The sequence below is a fragment of the Nyctereutes procyonoides genome, unplaced genomic scaffold (assembly GCF_905146905.1).
Source record: "Nyctereutes procyonoides isolate TBG_1078 unplaced genomic scaffold, NYPRO_anot_genome, whole genome shotgun sequence".
NCBI lineage: Eukaryota > Metazoa > Chordata > Mammalia > Carnivora > Canidae > Nyctereutes > Nyctereutes procyonoides.
The window spans coordinates 12,581,605-12,608,074 of record NW_026575021.1 but is presented as its reverse complement, the minus strand read 5'-3'; the positions used below and the strand labels follow the sequence as shown (position 1 = coordinate 12,608,074).

Sequence of the window (26,470 nt, the reverse complement as noted above, 5' to 3'; positions counted from 1 at the left end):
GGAGTCATGATGGCAAATTTAAGTTCAAATTCTGACTCTTTTGTTTGCTCTGTGACCTTCAGGAGTTTCTTAACTCCTCTGTGCCTTTCAACTAAAAAACTGACACAGTAATATCTTTCTTAGTACTTATAATAAATTTATACATAAGGTATTTATTTCTTAGCTCTTAAGGTAGGTACTTGAAACATTTATCTCCTTCTTTCTAATAGTAGCATCATAAAGCTCTAATTTCCCCTCTAAGCAATGCTTTAGTTGCATCTCATAAATATTTATATGTTAAATTCTAATTAAAATTCAGTTTGAAATATTTTCTAATTTCCATTTTTGACCCAAGGGTTATCTAAAAGGTCATTTTAAAATTTCCAAATAGGTGAAGATATTATTACCTATATTATTTATATTAATTCTTTAAAAAAATTTTTTTAGAAAGGGAGAGGGAGAGAGAGAGAGAGACTGAGAGAGAGGCAGAGAGAAAGTCCCGAGCAGGCCCCTTGTGGAGCCCGGTATGGGGCTGGGCCCCACAGTCCTGAGATTATGACCTGAGCCAAAAATCAAGAGTTAGACATTTACCCGACTGAGCCACCCAGGTGCCCCTATTTCTATTTATTCATAATTCATTTCCATTTTGGTCAGAAAATATACTCTAGAAAATTTTGGCCTTTTGAATTTTATTGAGATCTGTGTTAATGCTCCATATGTACTTGAAAATACAGCACATCCTGTAGTTAGGTGTAGTCCCCTAAAATAGCAATCAAGCCAAGTAGTTGATAATTTCATTTGGATTTTCTAGATCTTCATTGGTTTTCTTTCATGCACTTGTACTGTCAATGAGTGAGAAATGACATTAAAATATCCAAAGATGGGGGATCCCTGGGTGGCTCAGCAGTTTAGCGCCTGCCTTTGTCCCAGGGCGCTATCCTGGAGTCCCACGTCGGGCAACCGGCATGGAGCCTGCTTCTCCCTCCTCTTGTGTCTCTGCCTCTCTCTCTCTCTCTATGTCTATCATAAATAAATAAATAAATCTTAAAAAAAAAATAAAATAAAATATCCAAAGATGATGACAGATTTCTTTTTTTCTCCTATTATCCCTGACAGTTTTTTGCTCAGGAATTATTTTTAAGCCAAATTACTTTTGGCTTACAATTACAACTATTTTTAAGCCAAAACTGTAAAGGCTAGGTGTATGGCAAGTGCTAAATGATTTCCATGAATAAACAGATCTTTCATCTTCCTCACTTTACACATTTCCCCCCCTGGTAACTTATTAAATTCCAACATTACTGTACTCAGGGAAAGGGAAATTTCCGAACATAATCCTGGCTTCCATACTTATATCCCAATTGACAAAAAAAGACCATGTGTGTTTTGAGTTCAATATCAATGGCTGCAGTAAAATCTTCTACATCACATGAAGAATAAAATCCAAAGCCCATAAAATGACTCACCAAAACCTACATGATCTGACTACTAGCTACATCTCCAATCTCATTTTCCATCACTTCTCAGTCAGTTCTAGCCATAATAAAGGCCTTTTTCTGACCCTCAAGCATGATGGAGAGGAAGATCCCCCCCCCCTTAGGATCTGGTGGTTCTCCATGCCTGGCCTGCCTTTCTACCAGATATCCACTAGCCTAGCTCCCATGCTTCACTGGGTCTCTGCTACCCCTCTTAGAGGCGAAGCCCGAGTCCACAGGATAAAATACCAAACATCCTATCTACCCACACCCTCTGTCATTCTCTTATCATTTCTTTTGCTCTCTCTTCATAGCCTTTATTTCTCACCTACATTATATATTCTTTATATTTGTACATTACCTGTACACTACACCCGACCAAAACATAAATGCCAGGAACATAAGGATTTTATAGCTACACCGAAGCACTTTTTAACACCGAAGCACTTAGAACACTGCTTAGTTCATAAAAAAACATTTAGTAGATGTTTGCTAGAACACAATGTGGAATAAATAAGCTCAGGAAATTGCCCTTCAATGACATATATGGATGGATGGATGGATGCATGTGGGTTTTTTTGAAAATGAAATAATTTATTTGAATTGTGTTTTAGGTTCCAAATTTATTCTTCACTGCATTTTCATTTTATTTTAGGTTTGAAAGCTTAGTTATAAAATATTTTATTTGTATATTAGCATTCTTTATGCTTTCAATGCTTATTGCATTCCCTACCCTAATATCCTAATCCCATTGCATGTCAGCTCTCAAATGGTTAGTTTTATATTCTTTTAGGGACTGTAAATTTGAGAGCCATATAAGGAGCTGCTTATGTTCTTATCTAATGTATATATATATATATATATATATATGTGCATGTGTGTGTATTTATGTGCATATACTTGTTTAAAAAATATCTTGAGCTCCAAATATATATGGCCCACAATTAATATAAAAGATATTCTTCAAGTTAGATATGGCTATGGCTTATCTTTATAGTTGGTATGCTAATATTAAAAAATATGAATTCATGTAACAACACAATTCCACAATTGGCTATATCCTTTCATGACACTACAGCATGGCTTTTGGCTTCATACAAATAGAATGGGAGAAATAATCCACTCAGATTTTCTTTGGGAAGAAATATGAGAATAATGTTTAAAAACAGAATAGAATATTTAAGTAATACTCATGGTAGGATACAAAGAATCTGAAATAATTTATTTACTTCAGATCATAAAATAACTTGAAATAATAATAGTAGTTTAAATAGGAAACAAAACTCAGGTGTTAGTACATTTTATTCACTGGCTATATCTACGCTTCTCTTTATACTCCCATGGGGACTGCAGTTTCAAGTACAGCGCGGGGTGCCTCAGGCTTTATCTTGCCACTTTTATGTGATTTGCATTTTGCCGCATTTATTACATGGAATTATTCACCAGCTATCATAGAAACCACATGAAAACTTCATTGTTGAAAACAGATTGTGCCTACTTTTTATTTTTTAAGACACAATTATCAGTAGTGTGCTTCATATCTTGCACTGCTCTTGGGAATGGAATTGATCAATAAGTTCTCTTTGTATATCAATACATAAATGGACATTATTTTCTTTTAAACAAATGTACAGTAATTAGACATATGTTCTTATATGATTTTGACTATTGCAATTGATTGCTAAAGAAAGAAACCAAAAGTCTATTTTTTCAAGTATGAATTACAAATTGCCCTTTTAATCAGTGCTATTGTACAGGCAACTCTCAAAATATTCAGACTAATTACACATTCTATAGATTACAGAAGCCCAGAAGTTTCTTGTCCCTTTCAGTGACTTGCCCTTCTGAAAAGTTCACTGTTGATTAGCACCATTGTAAGAACAGGGGCTTTCAAAGCCTTCTAAACACACATCGGTCAATAAAAGCTGGCTATCAGTGATTCAGCTAAAAAATAATATAAAACCTTGATGAGAAGTGATTAAAAATATAGACCAAATTGAGATTCAGGTATTATGTGTGTTTTTGCTTATGAGTATTTATGTTTTTTCTCTTTGAAATCCATTAGCAGGAAATATTCTTAAAAAATTCTGAAGTTTTAAATTCTTTGTGATTCTATTTCTTACTTGTTTTTCATATACTCATTTCAAATATTGCACTAGAATATTTTTTAAATTTTACTTGATCTAATGTAAAGGAGTATTCTAATATGTTCAACTCTAAACTTTCTTCACATTATTTCAACAGTCTCATGATATTATAGCATAATATTCATATCATACCAAGTGATGTTCTTGCAGGTACAGCATCTTTATTGATCCAAAAAGACACCCAAGAAAGTACAACTGTCAAAATACATGGGATGTAGGTTTGAATAGTGAAATATCCCATTCGTCTGCTCAGGTCAAAAAAAATTGTCATGATAATATAATCTCCTGGAAGAAAAAAAAAGTTTTATTTTTGCTATTAAATATATAAAAGTACAGATTCCAACTTATAAATTTAAATACAAAGTCATCCGGTGCTAGCATCATTCACTGATTGGTGTTTGTTTCCTTCTTACCAGAGATTGTGTGAGAAATTTCAGTCGAGTTCCGTAACCCTACAAATGCAAACTGATATAATCTCCAGTATTTAGGATCAGCCACTTCAACAGAAGGTTTTTTCCACTTATACTCAATTTCATTTTTAGGGTACCCATCTAGGTAAAAGTTAAAATAAAAATATATAGATTAGCAAGATCTAAATCTGTTACTGTTTCAATACCAACATTATTCAAAGACAAGTTCTTTGAAATGCATTGTTGTGTTATAGGATATATCGAACACAAGAAATATAACATAAAATATGTGTATACACTATATAAAATGCATAGTTTAAAGTCAATCCCATAGTGATTAAATAATGATAATCCATGAAACTGCACTTAAATAAAAAAATAAAATCATGCTGGTGTCCACTCCAATCTAGTAAACACTCTCATAACCAGAGGTAACCATTAACTTGATTTCTACGATAATCTTCTGTTTTTGTTATAGATTTTCTGATATGCATTTCTGAAACATATAGCAAAATTTAGGTTCTTTTTGAATTTTACTTGATTGCTGCCATACTAGGTACATTACTAATATCTTATTATATACTATATATTATATTAATAATATAATTTGTAATGTAATATACATTATAAAATAAAATATTTTACTTCTTTCGCTATGACATTTGCAATAGTCATTCATGTTAATGTATGTAGCTTTAGTAAATTCGTTCCATTGTAAAGACGTGCTGAAATCTATCCATTTCACTGTTGTAGACACCTATAACATTTCTTGTCAGCTATCATAACATTGCTACTAGTAACATGACAATACGTGCCTCACAAAATACATACATGCAGGTTTCTCTGGGATATATACCTAGGTATGGGGTAGCTGAGGTCACGGATTGCATGTAATTTCTACTTTATGAGACAGGGCCAATCTTCTCTCATAAAGAGTATACCAATAAATTCAAAGTATACCAATAAACTCTCTTGCCAGCCAGAGTGTGAAAGTATACTTGGATCCATATTCTCATTTAACTTGATGTGGACAGTCTATTTTTACTGGTATGTAAGTGTATTTTATTTCACATATTCCTGATTACAAATGAAACATAGTAACTTTTTCATAAATTTATTAGATTCTTAGATTTCTCCTTTGGAAAAGTGCTTTGTTCATCACCTATTCTTTAATTGGATTCCCTCCCTCTCTCCCTTTCTCTCTCTTTCTCTCTCTCTCTCTCACTCTTTTGGTCTGAATAGTTATATATTCTGAATACTATCTTTTTTAGTTATTTGTGTTGAAAATGTTTTTTTTTTTTTTTTCATCTTGGAAGTTACTTAGGATGGAGCAAGGGCTTTTCAGAGTAATCAAGTGAAGGAAATTCAAGCTGCAAATTCATGTGAAGGTAGGGGTGTAATTATATCCTCTCAAGGAGTTATTTCATCCTGGTATGCTGATTGCAGAGGCAACTTTTCTTTTAGACTTTAGTGGTTGTGTGTGTGTGTGTGTGTGTGTGTGTGTATGTGCATGTATGGGCGTGGGGGGTGCTTCTTCATCTTATCCTAAGCGTCCAGCCTTTGTAACCCAGCTGTATGTGGAAATTATGTTCTATTAGAACATAATCCACAAAGCTGTCAAAGTCAAAGCTCAAATTTACCTTGTTTGGCAAATGTCCTCCGGTTAAAACAGATTATAAACCTCCTTTCTGACTTCATTTTTTATGCTTCACTTCCTTCCTAGTGATTTCACTCACATGTTTATGAGAAGATTTTTAATAACATGATGTCTTAAGTTATTTTCAATGGAAGAATTGGTCTACCACGTTATAGGAACAGAATTTACCAATAACTTTTAAAATTTCCAAAACATATCATTTTGTACCAGGATGTCCTCATCAGCCATTCAATGAAATAGCTGCCATCTCTCCACTAACCTATTTAAGCATCTCTTCTCTCTTTTTTTTTCATGTCTCCTTTCCTCTTCTATAGGGCTCTAATCATCCTACTTTTCCATATTTTGTATTTTTTAAATTATTATCAATGCAATATAATCATAGTACATAGGAGTGTGGGCACAAATAAAAATAGTGAGCTTATTACTTAACTACTCTAAATTTCATGATATTGACTTTTAAAAAGGGGATATATTGAAATCTTTTGAATATATTTGTTGTGAAATATCAGGTATAGAAATCTTAATTCCCTGCTGGATCCATGTAAATACCTTTAAAAAGTTACCTATGATTATTATGTTTATGTCAGTAATAACCAATTGCTTTCACAGGGATAGATTATCAATTTATACCAAGGACAATCAAAGCCAAAGAGATAAATTCTCTTAATTCTCACACAAAGAATTAAGTCAGTGTCTAGAAGCAAGTACAATAATTGCTACATTTTCAAGTATTTGCATATCAACTATTCATTGAGTGCTTGGATTAATCAAGTCTTTGTTATGATTTGGGTGTTTTATTCATTGAAAAGTTAATGTTAGAAAATTAAAGCAGGAGATAAATTATAAATTTGAAAGGACATTTTAATGAGATAAAAATCAGTAAGAAAATCATCAATAAAAGCAACAAGAGATATTTGGGGATTTTGTAAGTGAAGAAGCAGGATACTTGTGAATACATAAAATTTACAGTGAATAGACTTTAGAATTTGATATCTAAAATACTCAAATTTCAATAGAAAGAAAATAGCATTAGACAATTTGTGAATATAGGCAAAAACATTTTTAAAACTCATTTTACATGTTAAGACTTGCTCAATTATCTGTTATCTAGAAAAACATTTTTATAAAAATCTATGTGAACATGTTAGTAAATATGAATTAAATTGATATTCATATAGAAAGGTAAAAATTATTTTCTTGAAACAAAATACTTTTTATATTCAAAATATTTAGCTTTAATCATTTCTCTGTGTTTCAGTCTTTCTTTTGAATAAAATAAGCTTATTTCTACCTTGGTTTTTCCAACTCATTAAAGTCTTCTCAAAGATTTGCTATTCATGTAGTAAATATTATTCACCAAACCAATCTTTGAAACATATTTTAAAACCCAATGTAATAAAGTTAAACCTTGCCTCAGGGAGATGAACAAAATTTGAAGCAATATTTTATTCATGGCACTGTTAAAACATTTGAACAGAAGCCTATCTTCAGGACTACTTTACTTAATCAAAATAGGAAAAAGGCACTTGGATTAAGCCAAAATTTGTAAGGAATGATATAATTAAAAATATACATTTACTATATGCATTTATTGTCAATTTTAATTTAAAAGCAAGAAACAAATACATCACTTGTAATTATTTTATCTGAGAGATAAACATAATCCACACTTATTAAAATTATATAAATCATATTTTATCTCATTTTACTTTACATTTTTAAATAAACAGAGTCTGAGGCTAAAATTCTATGAAATTATCACATATTTTGTTACTTACAGCTTGAAAATTCCAGTGGACAGGAATGTTCATCCATAGGAAAGTTATGAAGCTGAAGATAACATTCCGCATTAATTGTCAATCTGTTTAAATGAAAAAATAAATATTAAATAATAAGATATAATTTCAATCATTAAAAATCCCTTGTCTAATTTTCAGGAATGATTTTGGCCTACCATAATGGACTGTGATCTACTAGAAAATAATAATAATTGCAACCTCTCAAAGTTTTAAAAGTGGTAATATAATAATATTTACTATATTGTAATATTATAATAGAATATTGTAATATTCTAATATTCTCCTCTCCAGCCAATTAAGCTACCATCCTGTACATTTCAGTTTAATTTCTTTTCAAGGTAAGAAATTTATAGTTCAAGACCACAACAGACATTGCACACGCATAGAATTAACAATATACACAGTTAAGCACGGTGATTGTTTTCTCTTAAATTTTCATGAACTTCTTTCCATGAAGGATGATTCTTAATAAGATATGTTAAGATTTAATGTTCAAGACAATGAATTAAATAAACTTGAATATCATATACATCAACCTTTGTTTAATGCTTACTTGATGATGTTTTACTACATTATTGAAAATTTTAGAGCAGGACAGGCTCCTAGAGAAAATCTTAGTCAACCATTTGCATCATAGGTTTATAGGTTAGAAAACATAATGCTCACACCACATCCTCTTATGTTTCAGAGGAGGGAGCTATCAAGAGGTTTTTCTTCTTTGCATTTAGTCCCTTTCATACACTAGTTACTCTGAGCTTAAAAAAAAAAAAAGCTTCCAAAATATTCCACCATTTAAGATTTTAGTGGATGAAAGGAACTTCATATTTCTGCCTTTGTAAAACTGAAAAAAAGAAAATTTGTAAGTTGATCAAGCATTAGTGTGGAAAATAAATTAGAGCAACTACCTTTTAAAAAATAGTATTACCTTAGAGTATATAGAACTCGTCCATCATTCCAAATTCGAAGCAGACGGTTAGGAGTTGTTATCCAATGTGCATCAGATTTTCTTGAGTTTCGGAAGAAAGTGTCAGGAATCCAAATTTTTCCTACCATATTACTGTTAAGCATAAGCACTTTCATGGTACTGTTGAATTTTAAACGACTGTCAAACCAGGTTTGGGCAAAAATTATATCTATTGTGTATTCCTGAAAAATAAAAAGAAGGGTAACAACCTATAATAGTAAAGTCACTATTTTAGATGTTTTCTTCAGATGTTTAAATTTTTACATTATAAAGTTTCTGTAAGTAAATAGCACCAAACTCGGTCTTCTCAAATTAAAAAGAGTATGCCATTATCTTAAGCTTCTTCTTTAAATGGTTACCTATGTCATACAAAATAAAACCCAAAATTTCTAGTAATAACTGCTTCCCAGTGTGGCTTTATAATTGTTCTTTATATTTTACTTGAGATTTTATAATACATAGGATATAGTCATTCAATATAAAAGCAAAGTATCTTAATGTTAACAATTAATTTTTGTGATATTTATACAGAGCTGAAGTTAAAAAAAATCACAAGCACAAAATCAAGATGCAAATACTCATCAAGTTATCTGAAGAGCCTTATATTATGTCTTTTGTCCAAAAAATTAATTACAATTACTTAGCTCCACTGTTTTCAAATGTTTTGAAGCAATCACACACATGCACATCCCCCATGAAGTGCATATAACATGCCAAGCACTATGTTGAGTTTTGCATGTATCCTGTCATTAAATCCTTACTGCAACCCTGTGAAATATTACTGCTACAATCTTTATTTTTAAGTCACATGTCCTAAGCAGTGCAGAAGTAAAATAATTCTCCCCCATCACAGAGGCAATTAGGCAGTTGATAAGGAGACTGAGCCACCATAGGCTGAATCCCAAATCCACATCCACAACCACCTCATATAATGGTGGTCCTAGTGGAGCCCGATGGGTGCAAATATGAAAGCACAGGCTGGGCCCATTATCAGCAAGTGACTGCATACAGGAAATTGCATGGTTGAGAGAGAACCCTTAAGGAAGTGATTGTATCCTGAAAAAAATGCCTGCCATAGTATAGGCATTAAGACTGATTTAATAAAAATTAATGAAGAAGAATGCAGTAATTGTCAATGCTATTGAGGAAGGTGATCATAGGCACATGTGTGTAAAACCTTCATATTAAAAGAAAAAGAAAAGAGTAAATTTAAAAATATGCAGTATTATGTGAGTTACTTGTGGTGGGAAATATTGGTTGCTCACGCCTGATAGAGTGCCAGCAATTGGCCAATTTACCTGGATGGACATATTAGTTTAAGAAACAGAAGTGTAATTGTGAGTTTGAGAAATGAATGAAGATCTGAAAAAAAAGGTAAGGAGAATAATAAATAAACAGACTAAAGTCAACTTGTTCATAAGAATAATAAATAAACAGACTAAAATTAACTTGTTCATAGGAAAGTTGTATCAAATCCTAGTTTCAAGGCTAGTATATAGAGGAAATAGAGAAGGAATATGGATTAGGCAGGAAAGCCTTCTTTTAGGTATTTTGTATTTTTTTTACCTTTTATTTATTGAATAAATTATGTAATTTTAAGTTGTACGGCATACAACATACATAAAGTTACTTTGATACATTTATAAACCATAATATGATTGGCACTGTAGCAATATTTATATTACATAAATGATGGTACATGGTTGTCTATACTCATTATACCGTACATTGATTTCTATGGCTTATTTGCTGTTTACAAGTAGAAAATACTTATTACAAGTTTGTACCCTTTAACACCATCATCTTACCTATTTGGGGTGAACAGTGTTGCAATTCGGGAAAAGCACAAACATATTAGCAATTATTTAAAATCCAACAAGGGCCTAGACATTATGCAGTTGCATATGACATGTGCTTTATAAAGGGGTTAAGAAATATAGATAAGTCACTATGAATAATTTGTCCATATTGTAATATGTGATCATTCAATAATCTATCAATATATTTAGCATCTACTGTGTGTTTTGCATGGATGTGAAGACATGAAGTCCTTAAGCACAAAAACACTTGCACCACCATGATCCTCTCCTGACATAGTCTTGACTGCCATGAGGTTGCCAAGATTGAGAGAGAGAGAGAGAGATGACTAAAATTTATTTTTTCCAACTTAGCATGGAATGGTACGGAATCAAACTGTGCCATGGAACATAGGCTGAAGGTACTTTTGCAACCAGGTAAGCTCTATACATTCGATAGCTACAAACTTGCTGACGTACTGTTTGTTCATAACTCAAGTTGAGCCATAATGCAAAACACATGTCATAATACATAATATTGAAGTGTATTTGTTCTGTAGATGCTTCATCATCTTATTAAGTGATATTAATGGAGTGGACATGCATTTAGGTGGGGCCAGTGGGCCCTCATGTAAAATACCACTTTCTCCCTGAATCTTGTGGAAAATCCTCAGACAGCTTTTATAATAGTTATCTTTAACCCCTATTCTGACCTCCAACTTCTCAGTCTTTTCTTTGTAATAAATTATGATTTATCTAAACAACCTCTTCAACCAACACAAATAACTAAACATTCAGAGTCTAACAGTGCAACCGGTGTTAATGACATGGTTTCTGGTTTTAAAAGTAAATGCAAATAGAAGGAAGGCTCATACTCCTTCTACAGTGGATCCTAAAGAGAGTATTTATTTAATAACATTATGTGGCAAAATTGCTCTGTACCTCTGTATGGCCTCAAACTGTAGAAACTGCTTACGATAAAGGATAAGGATTTCCTAACTAATAGGGTAACAAAGGGAGCCCTTGAGAGACAACTAACACATATGGGGATGGGATGTAGCCAGCAGCTGTGAATCCTGCTTAGCAGCTGACCGGATCTTCTCTGGAATACCTGTTGATACAATCGCTAATCTCCATTGAAAGAATCATGATTTCTAAAGAGTAAACTCTCTAGGCAGAGTCTTGGGGGGAAATGGGAACATTTTCTACTCACAATTATTCCCTCAATCTAGGACCAAGAAGAGAAAGATACATAGCATGTGTCTTGATAATCCGATCTTCCTAAATGTTTTGCAGATGTTAATACTCCCATGCTCTTTTAAATTGCTAATCCTTAATAAGTGCTTCACTGAGATAAGAGGGTCATTAAAGTTTGTGCTATTTTATATGTAATCGAAAAATCCAATTTCATTTACTCATGTTGTTAGTATAACTTCCAGAAAATGATCAAACTGTGTTATCGTTCTTCATGTTCTTATTTAGAGGTTAGCATTATGTGCATGAAAAACAAGCAAAAGAAACATGAGAAGGAATGTCCATTCACTCAGGACAACAAGTACAATAGCTTTTAGAATAAGCATTTTGAAATAAGGAACGGTGCATTTAACATTTGAGGTTCAGTGTTCATCTTGACACTCACTTTGTTTTCTTGCAAGTTGGCTGAGAAAAGAGCATTAGTGAATGAAGGTGAAGAAGTGAGTCATCTTGATTTCTAACTCAATCAAATCAAAATGTAGCTGATGGAAGTGTGCGTCCCACAGTCTTTTTACTACATGGTCAGACAAGCAATGATGGACTGTGTCTCACGCTTAAAAGAACTAGTTAATTCAATATTATCCTCTTTCTGCTAATGGAAGAAACTTCACCCAAAATGCAGACCTGACTAAGTAATTAATGTAGGTGCGTAATTTCATCATGAACTTTGATCCAGTTCAGGCCCTCACACCCTGCATTAATCTCTCCCTAAACTAGCTATTCCCATGGCCAACTAGCTATTCTCATGGCCAACTAGCATGCTGGGCCACAGAATGCTTGACAGGACATGAGATACTAAGGTTATGGTCGTGCAGAGAAAGGGTAAAGGCACAGCTAACCCTCACTACAGATAGCTCTCATGGTAGAAGTTCAGAGGTGGCTGCTCCACCTTGCACAGTTATTATAAAAGCACCCATTCTTGATACTATCATGATAGGGTTAAGTAAAAACTTGGTGTTATTCTATTTGAAAAATAGAAAAAGAGATAAGGAACAGAGAGGATATGTCAGGATAAATCATTGAAGTCATCCAGAAATACACTAAGAGATATTTAAGAAGTAGACATTAATCTTGGGTTCAGTTACCAAACTTTTGGCCTCTTACTTTTAGGTCTGTAAACGTGCACGCATCATTTAACTTTTTAACAAATATTTTTCAGTGTTTAAGTTACTTCTATGTTGTTCTGGGTTGATGAAGATGAAGATTTACTAGTCCTTTCAAACACCAAATATGCTCCAGAACATATAGATTACCATTTTTTTCCCATACCGATATCCCCTTGTTAAGAAGCTTTTGGATTCAATTTTGGTATTGCATAAAGGTAATCAAATTTGTAATTCTATTTTTCAACTGGAGGACTTCCAAAGAAAGTCATATGCTTATTTGCAAAGTAAATTCCAAAATATTACCTGCCTTATGATTACTGCATGAGATCAAACATACAGTATTGCCTATTTCCTGTACCATTCATAGGGGAATAAGAGGTGTAGACCATCCTCTTCCTGGATGTCTACTGCTAGGATGAGAAAAGTCTTAGACATCGCAGTATCTCTATCAGTCTACCATGAGAAATTCATTACTTCAGAACTTGAAATTTTAACAGTAAGGTCCTCTAAACATTTATAAAGTTGTGAATTTAACCTTACACAGTTATGCATGTCCTGAGACGTTTCACCAAGATCATGATCAACTGATCCTAAATATCACACGGAAGGACAATTTCTTGAAAAAATTCTAGGAAATTTCCCATTTTACAGGCATCCAAAGGATATTTACTGTCGCCCCACTTTTCTGAGGTGGATATAAAAGAGGAACAGATATGCACATGGAGTGTGTGGCACCTGCAACACAGGGAGCTGACGTGAGAAACAAAAGCAATCTGGAAGGCAAAAGAAAGGCATTCCAGAGTCACTACAGCACTGCATCAAGCACAAATATGGGAGAAAAAGCAGCCAAGTGAGGCTCCTGACATATAGTCAAGAGAAACCCAAGTTCTTTCCAGGATGGAGAGTTGGACTCCCTGAGTCCATGAGGTGCGACTGCACTTAGAGGGGGGTCAGTTTAGTGTAGTAACTGGAGATGAATACTACCACTGGGAAGACTTCGGGGCCTTGAATTCTGAATATAACAATTTTCAGTTGGCCTTCAGTAAATTTCCCACCTCTTTATGCCTCACTTCCTCCTCTTGAATCTACATAATACAGAGTCTAGTACATAAGGCTCTTGCTAATATTTAATGTAATTACTTCAAACAATGATTTTACACATAGTAAGTATTCTGTATTATTATGGTCATAATAATGAAGGAAAGACACCATATCATTTTAAAAAGGGGGTAACAGGGCCTTTGCAAACATACCAATTTACAGAGATTATAAGACACAGCCATGCAATGCCTCTTCTGGAAGATATGAACATTTTATAGACATGGTTTTATTTTTTGAGGGAGTTTCTTCATGTATAGAGACAGCCAGTTCCAATACCAAGATTCTAAGTCATAAAAATTCTCTAGCTTCTGGAAAGCTATAAATATTCATATTAGCTCATTTGCAGAATTTGAGTCAGTTAATCAGTTTTTGTTCATGAAACATTTGACCCACTCAAATCTGGGGACACTGGTTGAGTCTTGTTTTTCTCCCACCTCAGCGGCCACTCCTTGCGGTCCCCTTTGCTAGCTCCCCTGCATCTTTCATATCCCTAAGTAAAGCAGGGCTCCAGTTTGATAACACTCAGTTCCCTTCTCTTCACCTCCAAGATGATCTCATCCAATCTAATAACTAAGTATCATGTATATAGCCGGAAGAATGCAAAAGCTATATTCCAAGTGCAAACACTTCTCCTGCAATCCCAACATGCATGTGTAATTCCCTCCTTACTGTTTTCATTTGGATAGCTAACACCTCAACCTTACAATTTCAAATAGAACTCTTGAACTTCAATATACTTCAAAAAAATATATCTCTTCTACATCTCATTAAATGACAATTTTATCATTCCAAGTTTCCGGTGAAAAAAATCTCAGAGTCATTCTTGATTCCTCTTTTTCTCTAAAACTTCACATCTGGTCTTCAAAAGACCTTGGCATCACCATTTTCAAATTATTTACAGAATCTGATAAATTCTCATTTTTTTTCATCATCAACTTTTTCCCTGATTATTGCAATTACTTATAACTAGTTTCCCTGCTTCCACAATTGACCTCCTACAGTTTGTTCTTCACTCAGAAGGATAATGGTCTCACTGAAAATATGCAGTTATATCATACCACTCCTCTGATCCCATATTCATTCAGACAAAAAAACAAACATAAAAAACATAACAAAACAGTATCCTTTCAGCATATTAAGGACTCCAGATGATCCAAACCCTAATTACACCAACTTTTCTTACCTTTTCTAACTCTACTTAATTTTACTACAAACACTACTATTCTCCTTGCTGTTCCAGGCACATTCTGATCTAGGAAACTTCTGCTATTCCTTCTGGTAAAACACTCCCTAGGTACCTGCATGACTTTCTCCTTTACCACTGTTGATTTCTACTCAAATGTCACCTAATAAGTGATGCTTCCTTTGGCTACTACATGCACTAAAACCTCACCACCATCCTGACCCTTCCTATCAAGTGCTTTGCCTCACTTCTCTTTATTTCATTATTACCACTTCATATGTTATATGTTTACTTATTTTATAGTGCCTCTCAACCTATGTGTAAGCTCCATGAGGGCCAGGGGAATTTGATTACTCAATCCTATAACCAGAACTCTTTTTCTTTTTAGCATGCATTCTTCTTTTATATTTTATTTTTTATTTGAGTATAATTGACACACATGTTACATTAGTTTCAAGCATATAACATAGTGATTCAACAACTCTATGTCTTACACTCTGCTCACCACAAGCGTAGCTAACTTCTGTCACCATTCAATACTATTACAATACCATTGACAATATTCCCTGAACTGTACCTTTTATTCCCATGTCTTATTGATTGCACAACTGGAAGACAATATCTCCCACTCCCCTTTACCCATTTTTCCCAATCTCTAGATCCCTCCTGTCTGGCAAGCCTTATGCACTATTGGTGGGAATGTAAATTGGTATAGCCATTATAGAAATAGTATAGAGCTTTCTCAAAAAACTAAAAATAGAATTACAGCACGATCCAATAATTTCACTACTGGGTATTTATCAAAAAAAAAAAAGAAAGAAAGAAACCAAAACAATAATTTGAAAAGATATATGCACCCCTATGTTTATTACAGCATTATTTACAATAGCAAAGCAGCTCAAGTATCCACTGATCCACTGATAGATGAATGGATAAAGAGTGTGTGAGATACACACACACACACACACACACACACACACACACTATGGAATGTTACTCAGCCATAAATAAGATGAAATCTTGCCATTTGTGACAATATGGATGGACATAGAAGGTACTCTAAGTGAAACAAGCCAGACAGAAAAAGCCAAATACCATATGATTTCCTTTATATGTGGAATCTAAAAAGAAGAAAGAGAAAGAAAGAAAGAAAGAAAGAAAGAAAGAAAGAAAGAAAGAAAGAAAGAAAGAAAATGAATAAAACAAAAAGCAAAAGCAGACTTGTAACCTCAACTCTTAAAAATAACATCTGGCATATAAAAGACAATACAGAGCTGTTTATGGAATAAATGGACTATACATATATTTTAGTCCCTGATGCTTTTTTTTTTTTATGATAGTCACACACACACAGAGAGAGAGAGAGAGGCAGAGACACAGGCAGAGGGAGAAGCAGGCTCCATGCACCGGGAGCCCGACGTGGGATTCGATCCCGGGTCTCCAGGATCGCGCCCTGGGCCAAAGGCAGGCGCCAAACCACTGCGCCACCCAGGGATCCCCAGTCCCTGATGTTTATAATGCATTTGAATTAATCTTCAAGACTTAGGCCAAAATCTCACAAATTCATGGCTTAGTTCACAGTTACATAGGTCTATGATCTAAACTAGGCTGATGGTTACAGGTCTATAATCTAGAGTCATATAAAGAGAGGTCAAATACGGCTACCTCTGCAATGTGTGAGAGGTTATACTCTAAATGGGGAATCTATAAATACACAGCATGACATGTGGAAAGAAATAACCTTCAGGCTACTATCAAAATCAAGGTAAGGAATTCTCTGCAACAGATGATTGCTATTGAAGTGAGGGCTCTGCTTCCTGGAGAAGCCCTATCACCAAAGAACCATCCGTGTTCCATGTGCATGTGCAACATTTGCCATTGATTGGTTCAGTGCTAGATAGCCACAGTCTTTACTCCGTGGTCTGAACGTGACAAGTATTCCTGCATCTGTAGCTGCACTGTATTAAAAATATATTCCTCACTTTTTGTACACTTGAAATTTGTTTAGAGGATAGACCCTAAATGCTCTCACCACAAACACATACCCAGAAAAAGAAAACAAAGGTAACTATGTGAGGTGATGGATATGTTAGGTAGCTCAATTATGGTGATCATTCACAAGGTGTATGTATATCAAAACACCAGTATTACACAATATATGCAATTTTTATTTGTCAAATGTACCTCAATGAAGCTGAAAAAAGATATTTCTTGCTATTAGAATTAGTCTTCCAATCTAAGCAAGATGGAACACATATTTGGAAGGGATATATTTAGAGAGAATCCGCATGTCTCATGTTTTAAATTGTTTATATTAATTACTGCTTTATAGACTCTTTCCATTGTCCATATTCTTAATGCAGAAAATGAATTTTCTGACACTGACAGTATGCTGCTAGAATGGCATTGTTTGTACTGCTTTAGAAGCACAGACTTCCAGTGTTTACCTCAGGAGTTTGCATATAATTGTGCATATTGCTAAGCTGAGTGTTCTTATGAGAAAATCCAAGGCTTAGCACACAATTTGCAGAATTTCCATTATAGAAATTTGTCATAATTTCCATAATAGCAAAACATCAAATGTCACATTTTAATTAAATCGCAGAGCAATTGATGTGAGTTCAGATTCACTGTCAATCTAAGATCTAAAACTTTAGTATTTCATTAAAATCCTTTCCACTAAAAATATATATAAAAATAACACACTGAATAAGGGATAAGGCATTGTCTTTTAATTATATGCACAATTTTAAATACATGTCAGATAATCAACAAAATGAATACTGATACATCAAAAGAGTGTATTGTAGTGAGAAGTCGTGATGTAGTATAAAGAACACTGGTTGGATAGAATCAGGAAATCATACCATAGTTCCAGATCTGTGACTTTCCAGAATATAATGCTGACCAACTCATTTATTCTCTCTCACTGGAAAAATGAGGACACCAGGCAAGATCATTATTATGATCATCCTGAGCTCTAAAGCCCGGTGATCATGAGAACATCGTTGATCATGAGAATGTTATAAAATGTTAGAAAGTAAAACATTTAAAAGTATTTTAAACATAAACAAGGAGGGGATCCCTGGGTGGCACAGCGGTTTGGCGCCTGCCTTTGGCCCAGGGCGCGATCCTGGAGACCCAGGATCGAATCCCACATCGGGCTCCCGGTGCATGGAGCCTGCTTCTCCCTCTGCCTGTGTCTCTGCCTCCCTCTCTCTCTCTGTGACTATCCTAAGTAAATAAAAATTAAAAAAAAAAAAACATAAACAAGGATAACGACTAAAATGTAGATGGTGTCTTTCAATGACCTTCCCTCATAAAAATACTTCTGAGCTACAGGTGTTCTTGTTACATTCATTGAATCCCACTTAATTTCTGCTAAATTGATGGTTGAAAGTGGCTTCAGGAAATGGCTGCCAAACTCGGTTGACTAGAAGTCTCTGAAGAGCGTTTTAAAATTCTGATTCCAGGTCCCTGTCATGGATTACTGAATCAGAATCTCCTAGAGTGATAGCTAAAAATTTGGATTTTTCCAAAAATGTTACTTTCTGATATGTAGTTTTGGTTATAAAGGCTTGGAAATTTTCCACAACAGTCTATCCCTTCCTCGATGCAAGCATATCCTATATACTCTAGTTTTCTGCATAGCAAAAAAAACAAAAAAACAGGAAAAGAAAATAAGAAAACAAAAGAAAGAATACAACCTCCCTTTATTAATTAGCATATGAGAACTTGCGCGTATGTGTGTACTTAAGAGAAGTCTGGTTTTTAATGTCTTTTTTTTAATTTTTATTTATTTATGATAGTCACAGAGAGAGAGAGAGAGAGGCAGAGACACAGGCAGAGGGAGAAGCAGGCTCCATGCACCGGGAGCCCGACGTGGGATTCGATCCCGGGTCTCCAGGATTGCGCCCTGGGCCAAAGGCAGGCGCCAAACTGCTGCGCCACCCAGGGATCCCGAGAAGTCTGGTTTTTAACATTCAACTAAAATATGTACCTCTACAAGATTTTCCAATGTATTCTTCTAAAATGATGAAGTATTAACCCCTTGAAGTTACCTTGGGCCATGTGGAAATACCACCACGTGTGCAAAACTGCATTTTGTTGGACATGTATTGTTTTGTTACATTTTTATATTATTAGCAAAGCATTAACACTCTCCACTTTCCTCCTATAAATTTATATTGAGATGCAGAACAATTAAAGTAGTTGCCTATTAACTATGGGTTCAGGATTGAACACCCTTGGGAGGTACCATATAAGCCAGGTAATTTAATTTCAAACAAAGGGGTAAAAAGGAGGAATCAAGAGGTATGTTTGAATCAATTTCAACAAATTGGAGTGACTTGGAGCCCCTGGGAAGAAAGCAAAGCTAAAACCAGCTTTTAATCACATGTATGGAAGTCAAGAGTGGAAACAAACCATCTAGACCCTTATTTGGCCACGCCTTTCCTTCTAAGCCTACCCTGAGGCCAGAACTGCCAAGCCACATGGGCCCATTCTACAACATTCTACATTTACTAATTCATAAGGACTCAAACTGTAACTAACCCAGGGCTCCCAACCTTGAGGCCTATCATTAGAAAGGAATTCAAAATAGACACCTCCAAAATCTGACCAAGATATATCAGAGATCTCAGAGGTACTTATTTATCCTCATATCCTAAGGAAATAATTATTCATGGCAAAAGGATTTTGATAACATAATGTTTCATCAGAACAAATTTGAAACGTTCCAATTGTTAAGTAATGAATTGTTAATACATCATGGTGCAAATACGTCCCCTGATATCATGTGACATTTAATGATATTTTTAAAAAGTAATTAAGTGTAATAACAGTCATGATATAATAAGTAGAAAGATACAAAGTTATAAAACAATATGTATAATATTATAGCATTTGGTAAAACTACATACACACAAAGATATTAAAATGATAGTAACAGTGGTGACCACTAGATAATGGTAATCTAAATTTTTTTCCTTTGGCCTAAATGGAATTTCTAATTTTCCCATATCTGACATGTATTTCTTTCCTAAGAAGAAAAATCCATATTTTTATGATTTTCTTTAAGGATAAAAAGCAGAGGGTCACCATTTATAACCTAAAATATGTATGAGTTCATACATGGCAATCTTCCTGGCACTTCCCCTTCTGTTTTAGTCTGATTTGCAATTTTTTAGCCATCCTCCCCATTAGGTTTCATGCTTCTCTGAAGAAAGAAGGTCATATCTTTTATAACTTAGCAGCCAATGCACCAACTGTCACAATACAGGCTGTAAATAAATATAAGACAAACAAAACCACAAAATAAAAATTAAAGTGTATTTGTTTACATCAAGAAATAATAAAATTATTTTAATAAGTTTGGGAGATTTAGAAGTTAATTTAATTTCCCAATCTTAGAGCTTTACCTTCCTATTTATGGGGCAAATGGGCATACAGGATCAAAGAAGCATAGAGATGAAAATAACACTCATTTAATTTTATCTCTGCTAGTGTTGAGTCAAAAAGTACCTAAATTTTATGTTGCTTTAAAGATGAAGCTTGTGAAAAGAAATAGATTTTAGAGAATCTAATGCCAAAAAAATTAACATAGTATGCAGAAATTTAAAAAATTAAATCCATGGAAACAAGCCTTAAAATATTGTACAAACCAAACAAGTAAACTTAAAATTGTTAAGTATAAATGCATGTCTTAAAGTACTTTAATTAGTCACAGCCAAGAAAACAAAAACCCTTTGTCTTTCCCTCCATTAGCATATTCAGGTCAATTATCCAGATACAAAAGTATATAAGTATATATATCTCCCTTGTTTCCATGATTTTGCTGTTTCGTAATTCCTCAACTTAATGTACTTGGCAAGAAGTGACTAATTCTTGTTAATATAGTAAAAGGAATAAATTAGGTTTCTTTGATATGTACAAGCTATGCCTAGGGCATTGCCTCCTTGAATCTAGAAGCGGCAGGGACAAAAAATGAAAGAGAATGACAGAGAGAGAGAAACCAGTTGAACATTTGCACCAATTGCATGAAATACTGAAGAAATGTGTTCCTTGCAGTGTTAAGAAATTCTTGAAGAAAAATCTCTGTATGGGCACCAGCTTTCTCAATATATTTAGAATATTTAAACACATATGTCTGGGGAGTTTATTATCAAAAATGAGTCTGATAAGATAAAAGTATAAAAAGACTTAAAAGTCAGCTCTCACCATTTTCATGCAGACTATTAACTACGCTCCCACCACCCCCACCCCACCCCACCCCCACCCTTCCGCCATATTTGATACCTGGCCGGTCCACTTAAATGAGTGGAACAAAATTTGATTGCTGGGAAAATCTCTACTTTTCATTCCATAATGAATCGTGTTTATGACTCCTGTAGCCCCACATATACTTTTGTTTAAAAGAGTTTTGTCTTGTTTTACCTGTGTAGGGAACATTTGGATTTTCCTTTTCTGGTGAAAGGAGTCTGAAAGGGGGCAGTATCTTTAAAGAATGCAGCCTGGTTTTTGCCAAGTTTACTTAATGGTTTGTGTCCCGCTGACCCCCTTGAAGTCATCCCCAGCCAGTAGTCATTTTGGAGTCCAGCCCAGCTGGTGCCCCAGGTACTTTCTGAGTTGTGTTCCTCCTAACTGGCGTCCTGATTCCTCTGTTCTGTCTCCATCACCAAGACCAATCACAACTGAATACAGGAAGAATTATTCAGCTTCGGCTCTCTACTCTAGGACGGTGTGATGTGTTACTCTGGCAGCTAGAAGGATATAAAGTTAAGTTCATACAGACGCGAACTGGGACCTCATTCTTCTTTTTTAAGTTTCTAGTTAAATTCCAGTTAGTTAACACACAGCAGAATATTCGTTGCAAGTGTACAATGAGTGATTCAGCCTGGTGCCCATCACCTGCGTCACCCATCCTTCCTCGCCTGCCCCTCTGGTAACCAGCAGTTGCTTCTCTCTAGCTAAAGGTCTGTTTTTTGGTTTGCCTGTCTCTCTCTTTTTCCCTTCTGCTCATTTGTTTTGTTTCTTAAATTCCACATATAAGTGAAATCATGTGGTATTTATCTTTCTCTGAGTGACTTACTTTGCTTAGCATAACACCCTTTAGATCCACCCATGTCACTGAGTTTGTTCTCTCTCTCTGGGCTCCTAACGGTGCTCCTAACGGTGATCTCTTAATATTGGACTGTACGATACCAGTTTCTATAAGTAAACTCATGTCCAAATCATACCTGTAATTTTCTTTCTCTTCTTTTTGTTACCAGAAATATTCAGAAAGGTATTTTTGGCGAAAGTTTCATTTAAATGTTTTCCGTTCCCTTTTAACCAACCCCAAAAAGAGAAAAATAATTTTTGCCCTTGCAAACAAATAGAAGTGTCACTTTAGGGAGGAGTGGGTATGCATGTTGGGCACTGGGCAGTGTCTGGCTCTCCAGTCTGGGGCTGGAAGGCCAGTCCAAGGAGTTCACTTCTTGGGAGCCCTGGGCGGTGTTGGAATGAGTGAGTGAGCAGACTCCCATCTTGCAGGGGAGGACTTGTTCTCCTCTGCAGGTAAGCACATGAGCGAAAGCTGCCGAGCTGGCCAAACCACAGTGGTCATGGTTGGCACTACTGTAGGCCACGTAAGCCATCACATGGGAGACTGTAGTTCTGCTCTGGATACCATGCAGCAGGTGTGCCATGGGACCCTTGGCAAAAACTGCTACGTCTGCCCTGTCAGGGGTCTCATGGTACAGGGGCACAGGAGACTGCATCTAGCAATTGTTGTGAGCATAGTCCACCATGGAGACATTCTCTTCCTCATGGCCTACCACCCTGTAGCCAGGCCCATTGCCATACAAGATGGCCGTGACGGGCTTCAGGTCTATATTGCTCACCATGGGGGCCAGGCCAAAGATAAAGTTGCCAGGGGGCTGCACTTGCCAAAGATGAAGACATAGGAGTTGCCAGGGGGCTGCACTTGCCAAAGATGAAGACACAGGAGGGATCTGTGGTAATGAAGGTCAGTGCCTCTTCCAGGGAGATCATAGTGCGTACCTACCCAATTGCCCAAACCATTTCCACCACCTCATGCAGTGCCTGCTTGGTCTTTCCCTCCAAGTTACACCAGGAATTTTCACTATCATTGTTTCTATACCTACTCCCCTTGTGTGTGTTTTATATATAAGGATTTTTGTTTATTTATTTGAGAGAGGGAGGGATGGAAGGAGAGAGTAAGCACCAGTGGGAGTGGGGGAAAGGGCAGAGGGAGAGGGGCAAGCAGACTTCCTGCTTAGCAGGGAGATGCCCTTGCGGCTCCATCCCAAGACCCCAAGATTATGACCAGAGCAGAAGCCAGACTCTTAACCAATTGAGCCACATAGGTGCCCCCTCATCGCCCTTGTGTTTAGTCTCCTGTTCCCCATAATATCATCTTGGATTCCCTCAAACTCCTATTGATTTTGACTTGATTTGGAGAATTGCAATGCCCTTTGAATGTTGTATTAGCTCGTCAGAGGGGTAAGCTGCTACTGTTTTATTATCCTAAGACATTTACCCAAAAGAGGAGAATCATGTAATTTCTCTAATGGTATTTTTTGTTCTTTTATATTTAAGATTGTTTTTTATTATTAACTTTTTAAAAATTTTAATTTGAAAAAAAAATTTAATTTGAGTATGGTTAAGATACAGTGTTTTTTTTGATACAGTGTTATATTAGTTTCAGGTGTACAATATAATGATTCAGTGATTCTATACATTGCTCAGTGTCATACATCACTCAGAATTTCCATCAGTTGAACAGCTTTCATCCAGGTTTTATTCTTATTCAGTTTTCATTAGTGTATCTGTTACTCATTTTGAATTTAAATTCTCAAAATGTAAACTATGGAATTTATTTATTGACTAAATTGTTCATGCATTCAATGTTCAATTATTGAATATCCTATTTTTTGCTAGTGACACCAAGATTGAAGTCATTAACCTAACCCTGAAAATAAGTAAGGAAAAACATATCTCATCATAGAATAGTGCTGTATTGGGTCTTATCAGCAACCTAAAGAAATATTATCTTATGAAGCCAATTTTAAAAAGAAATAACAATTTTGCATGAAATAAAATTTTAGCTAATTAAAAAAAATAAAACCATTAAACTAATAAGTTAATTTTGTTTCTTACCAGTAACTTGAATTGTATGAATAGTTGGGGGTGGGGGGAATTTATCCTCTTGGTTGCTTAATTACATTCAAGTCTGCTTGCTTGATTACACTCATATTCAAAGCAATTCTGTTCATTTTATGAAAACAGAATTCTAATTTGCCTGCATTGTTTAGTTAAAATAGTCTTTTATGTAAACTGTTTTTTATTAATCCTCACTATGACAATGATTCTCTTTTAATAAACATTATCAAATATTCTATGTTTTTTTTTCTTCTATGTGCTTTAGTATTACCAGTTTTAATAGCAATTTCATCCCATTAGCTTTAAAAAAAAAAAAACTATTACTGTCCGAGGTTATGAGTGTGTAGTTTGCCCTACTGGGAAAACTAAGTCTTTAATACCATGAAACTTTTATGCAGGGAGATGATCATAGAAGTCTCTCAGTAGCCATTCTCGTCAAAGTATCTCTGGAATACTAATACAGCCTTGAATCCTAGTTCTCTTTATTTTAATGACCACATTTTTTTTAATGAATTCATTCAAATTAAAAACAAGAGCCCAAGACAAAATATACAATTCAGAAAATGTAGACATCCATAAGCTCTAATGGGCTTATCTTCTTTAAGCATTGGTTAATTAGAAACTAAACATTGTAAGATTCTCCTAAGGAGTAAATTAGCATTTTAGTAATATATTACTTTATAGAGTCTCATATTTGCATAATGGTAAATTAATACCCACAGGTAGATAGAATGCTTTATCTTTACAGAAATCAGCTATTTGTTTAGGAATTCAATTAGGGCCGAGCCAATACTCAAAAATGTGTTGGAACTTTTTCCTTGGTTTCTTTGCTACTATTTAGCCTCCATTTTCTTACCAACCTTGCTGATTCTTTTACTACTTCAGCATCATCTTTCAGATCCTTAAATGTATGTGTTCCTTAAGGTCTGATATTTACTCTTTTTTTCTTCTCTTCATTTTAAGATTGTTGTACCCATCTCTAAGAAGTTTAGCTAATTTCTGACAAATATCTGCTGCAGCTCTATCTCCTGAGAGCTCCTCATTTCAGATTCTCTAGTTCAACTTATTTCCAGGGCCAATTCATATTCATTTGTAATAAGGAGATAAAGATGTCAGTTATGGTGTGGCCAAAAAGCTGTCAGTACAGTAGTCAATGCAGGCAGCTGTGAAAGTTAATGACAATCATGTGAACATCATATCAAGTAAGAGAGAGGCTGAGGCTGACAGTTATACTGCCGGAATCAGCAGACACAGGCAATTGTTAGGCATGAGGGCTATTCAGATAAAAAAAAAAAAAATGCTTAAGGTCTATAATAAAGGGTGATCTGACTGTTGTGCTAATGAATAAATGAAGAGAGAAAAAATCAGCAAAGTTCTGGAACTTATCTTTAGATGGTGTTATGGGCTGAATAGTGTCCCCCTAAAATTCCTATGTTGAAGCCCTAAACCCTAGTACCTCAGAATATGAATTCTGGATCACCTCAGAATAGAAGACCTATTGCTCAGACTACAGCAACCTCTTAACTGGTGTTTCTAACCCTCTTCACTGGTCTTGTCCATCTTCTACACTGTTGGAAGAGTGATCTATTAAAAATATACATCCACCTATGGTGCCCTCCTAATGAAAAGCTTCCAGTCATTTATTTCTCTGATCCAAGGGGATGCAATCCGTACAACACACAGCTTCCTATTATGGCTGAGAATAAGGACCGTAACCTTTCTGTCAGCCTCACTTCCTTACTTGCACTTTATGTGCCAGTGTTATCAAACTATGGGAAGTTCCCCGGATCTTTTCAGGTTGTTGTGTTCTCCATGACCGTACATGCCCCCAGCCCTGCCCACCCCACCAATAAGTCCATTTTTCTTCTCGATTTTCTCCTCAGTCCTTCTGGTGATCTCTTTCCAGATTTCTCCAGGGATCTACTCTCGATGGATCCAGTGATAATTTTTCATCCCCTAGCATAGTTCCCACCAAGCACAGCACATTGGAATAAGAGGCTACACATTCTTAGATATGAGATATTATTTAGTTCTAGGGCCTGAAGCTGGCACACAGTCATTTCACAGTTGCCCTGAACTCTCTCTCAGGATGAGCTATCAGAATTCATCACATATCCATTTTATTATTGAGAGATATACTCAAGAACCCTATGGCACTCAATTATTTTTAATATTCTTTACTCACCATATTTATGGGATCAACTGGTCCAATGCTGTTTACGTAAACATCAGTTTCAATTACCGTGGGCCTCACTATAAAATACCAACACAAAGAATGGTCAAAGATCAGATCAGAGGTTGTGTTAAATCAGTCTTAGCTTTAAATAAATCTTCATAAATAATAACATTTAGCATCTAAAGAATAAAATATTTCTCATTAGGAAATGAAAAAGCACCGATAACAAAAACACATCTTTCCAGTTTATAAATCAAT

The 26,470-nt window shown here is 35.0% G+C and overlaps 1 protein-coding gene across 1 annotated transcript in view; it reads right to left on the bottom strand.

Annotated features, from left to right (window-relative positions):
• GABRG1 (gamma-aminobutyric acid type A receptor subunit gamma1) overlaps nt 1–26,470 on the bottom strand; it is a 78,570-nt gene that overhangs the window by 17,812 nt on the left and 34,288 nt on the right. The window contains exons 3-7 of the mRNA XM_055339187.1: nt 26,222–26,289; nt 8,393–8,613; nt 7,447–7,529; nt 4,015–4,152; nt 3,734–3,886 (exon numbers count right to left, since the gene is read on the bottom strand). Of these exons, the coding sequence (XP_055195162.1) occupies nt 3,734–3,886; nt 4,015–4,152; nt 7,447–7,529; nt 8,393–8,613; nt 26,222–26,289 (663 nt within the window). The remainder of the gene's footprint in view (nt 1–3,733; nt 3,887–4,014; nt 4,153–7,446; nt 7,530–8,392; nt 8,614–26,221; nt 26,290–26,470) is intronic.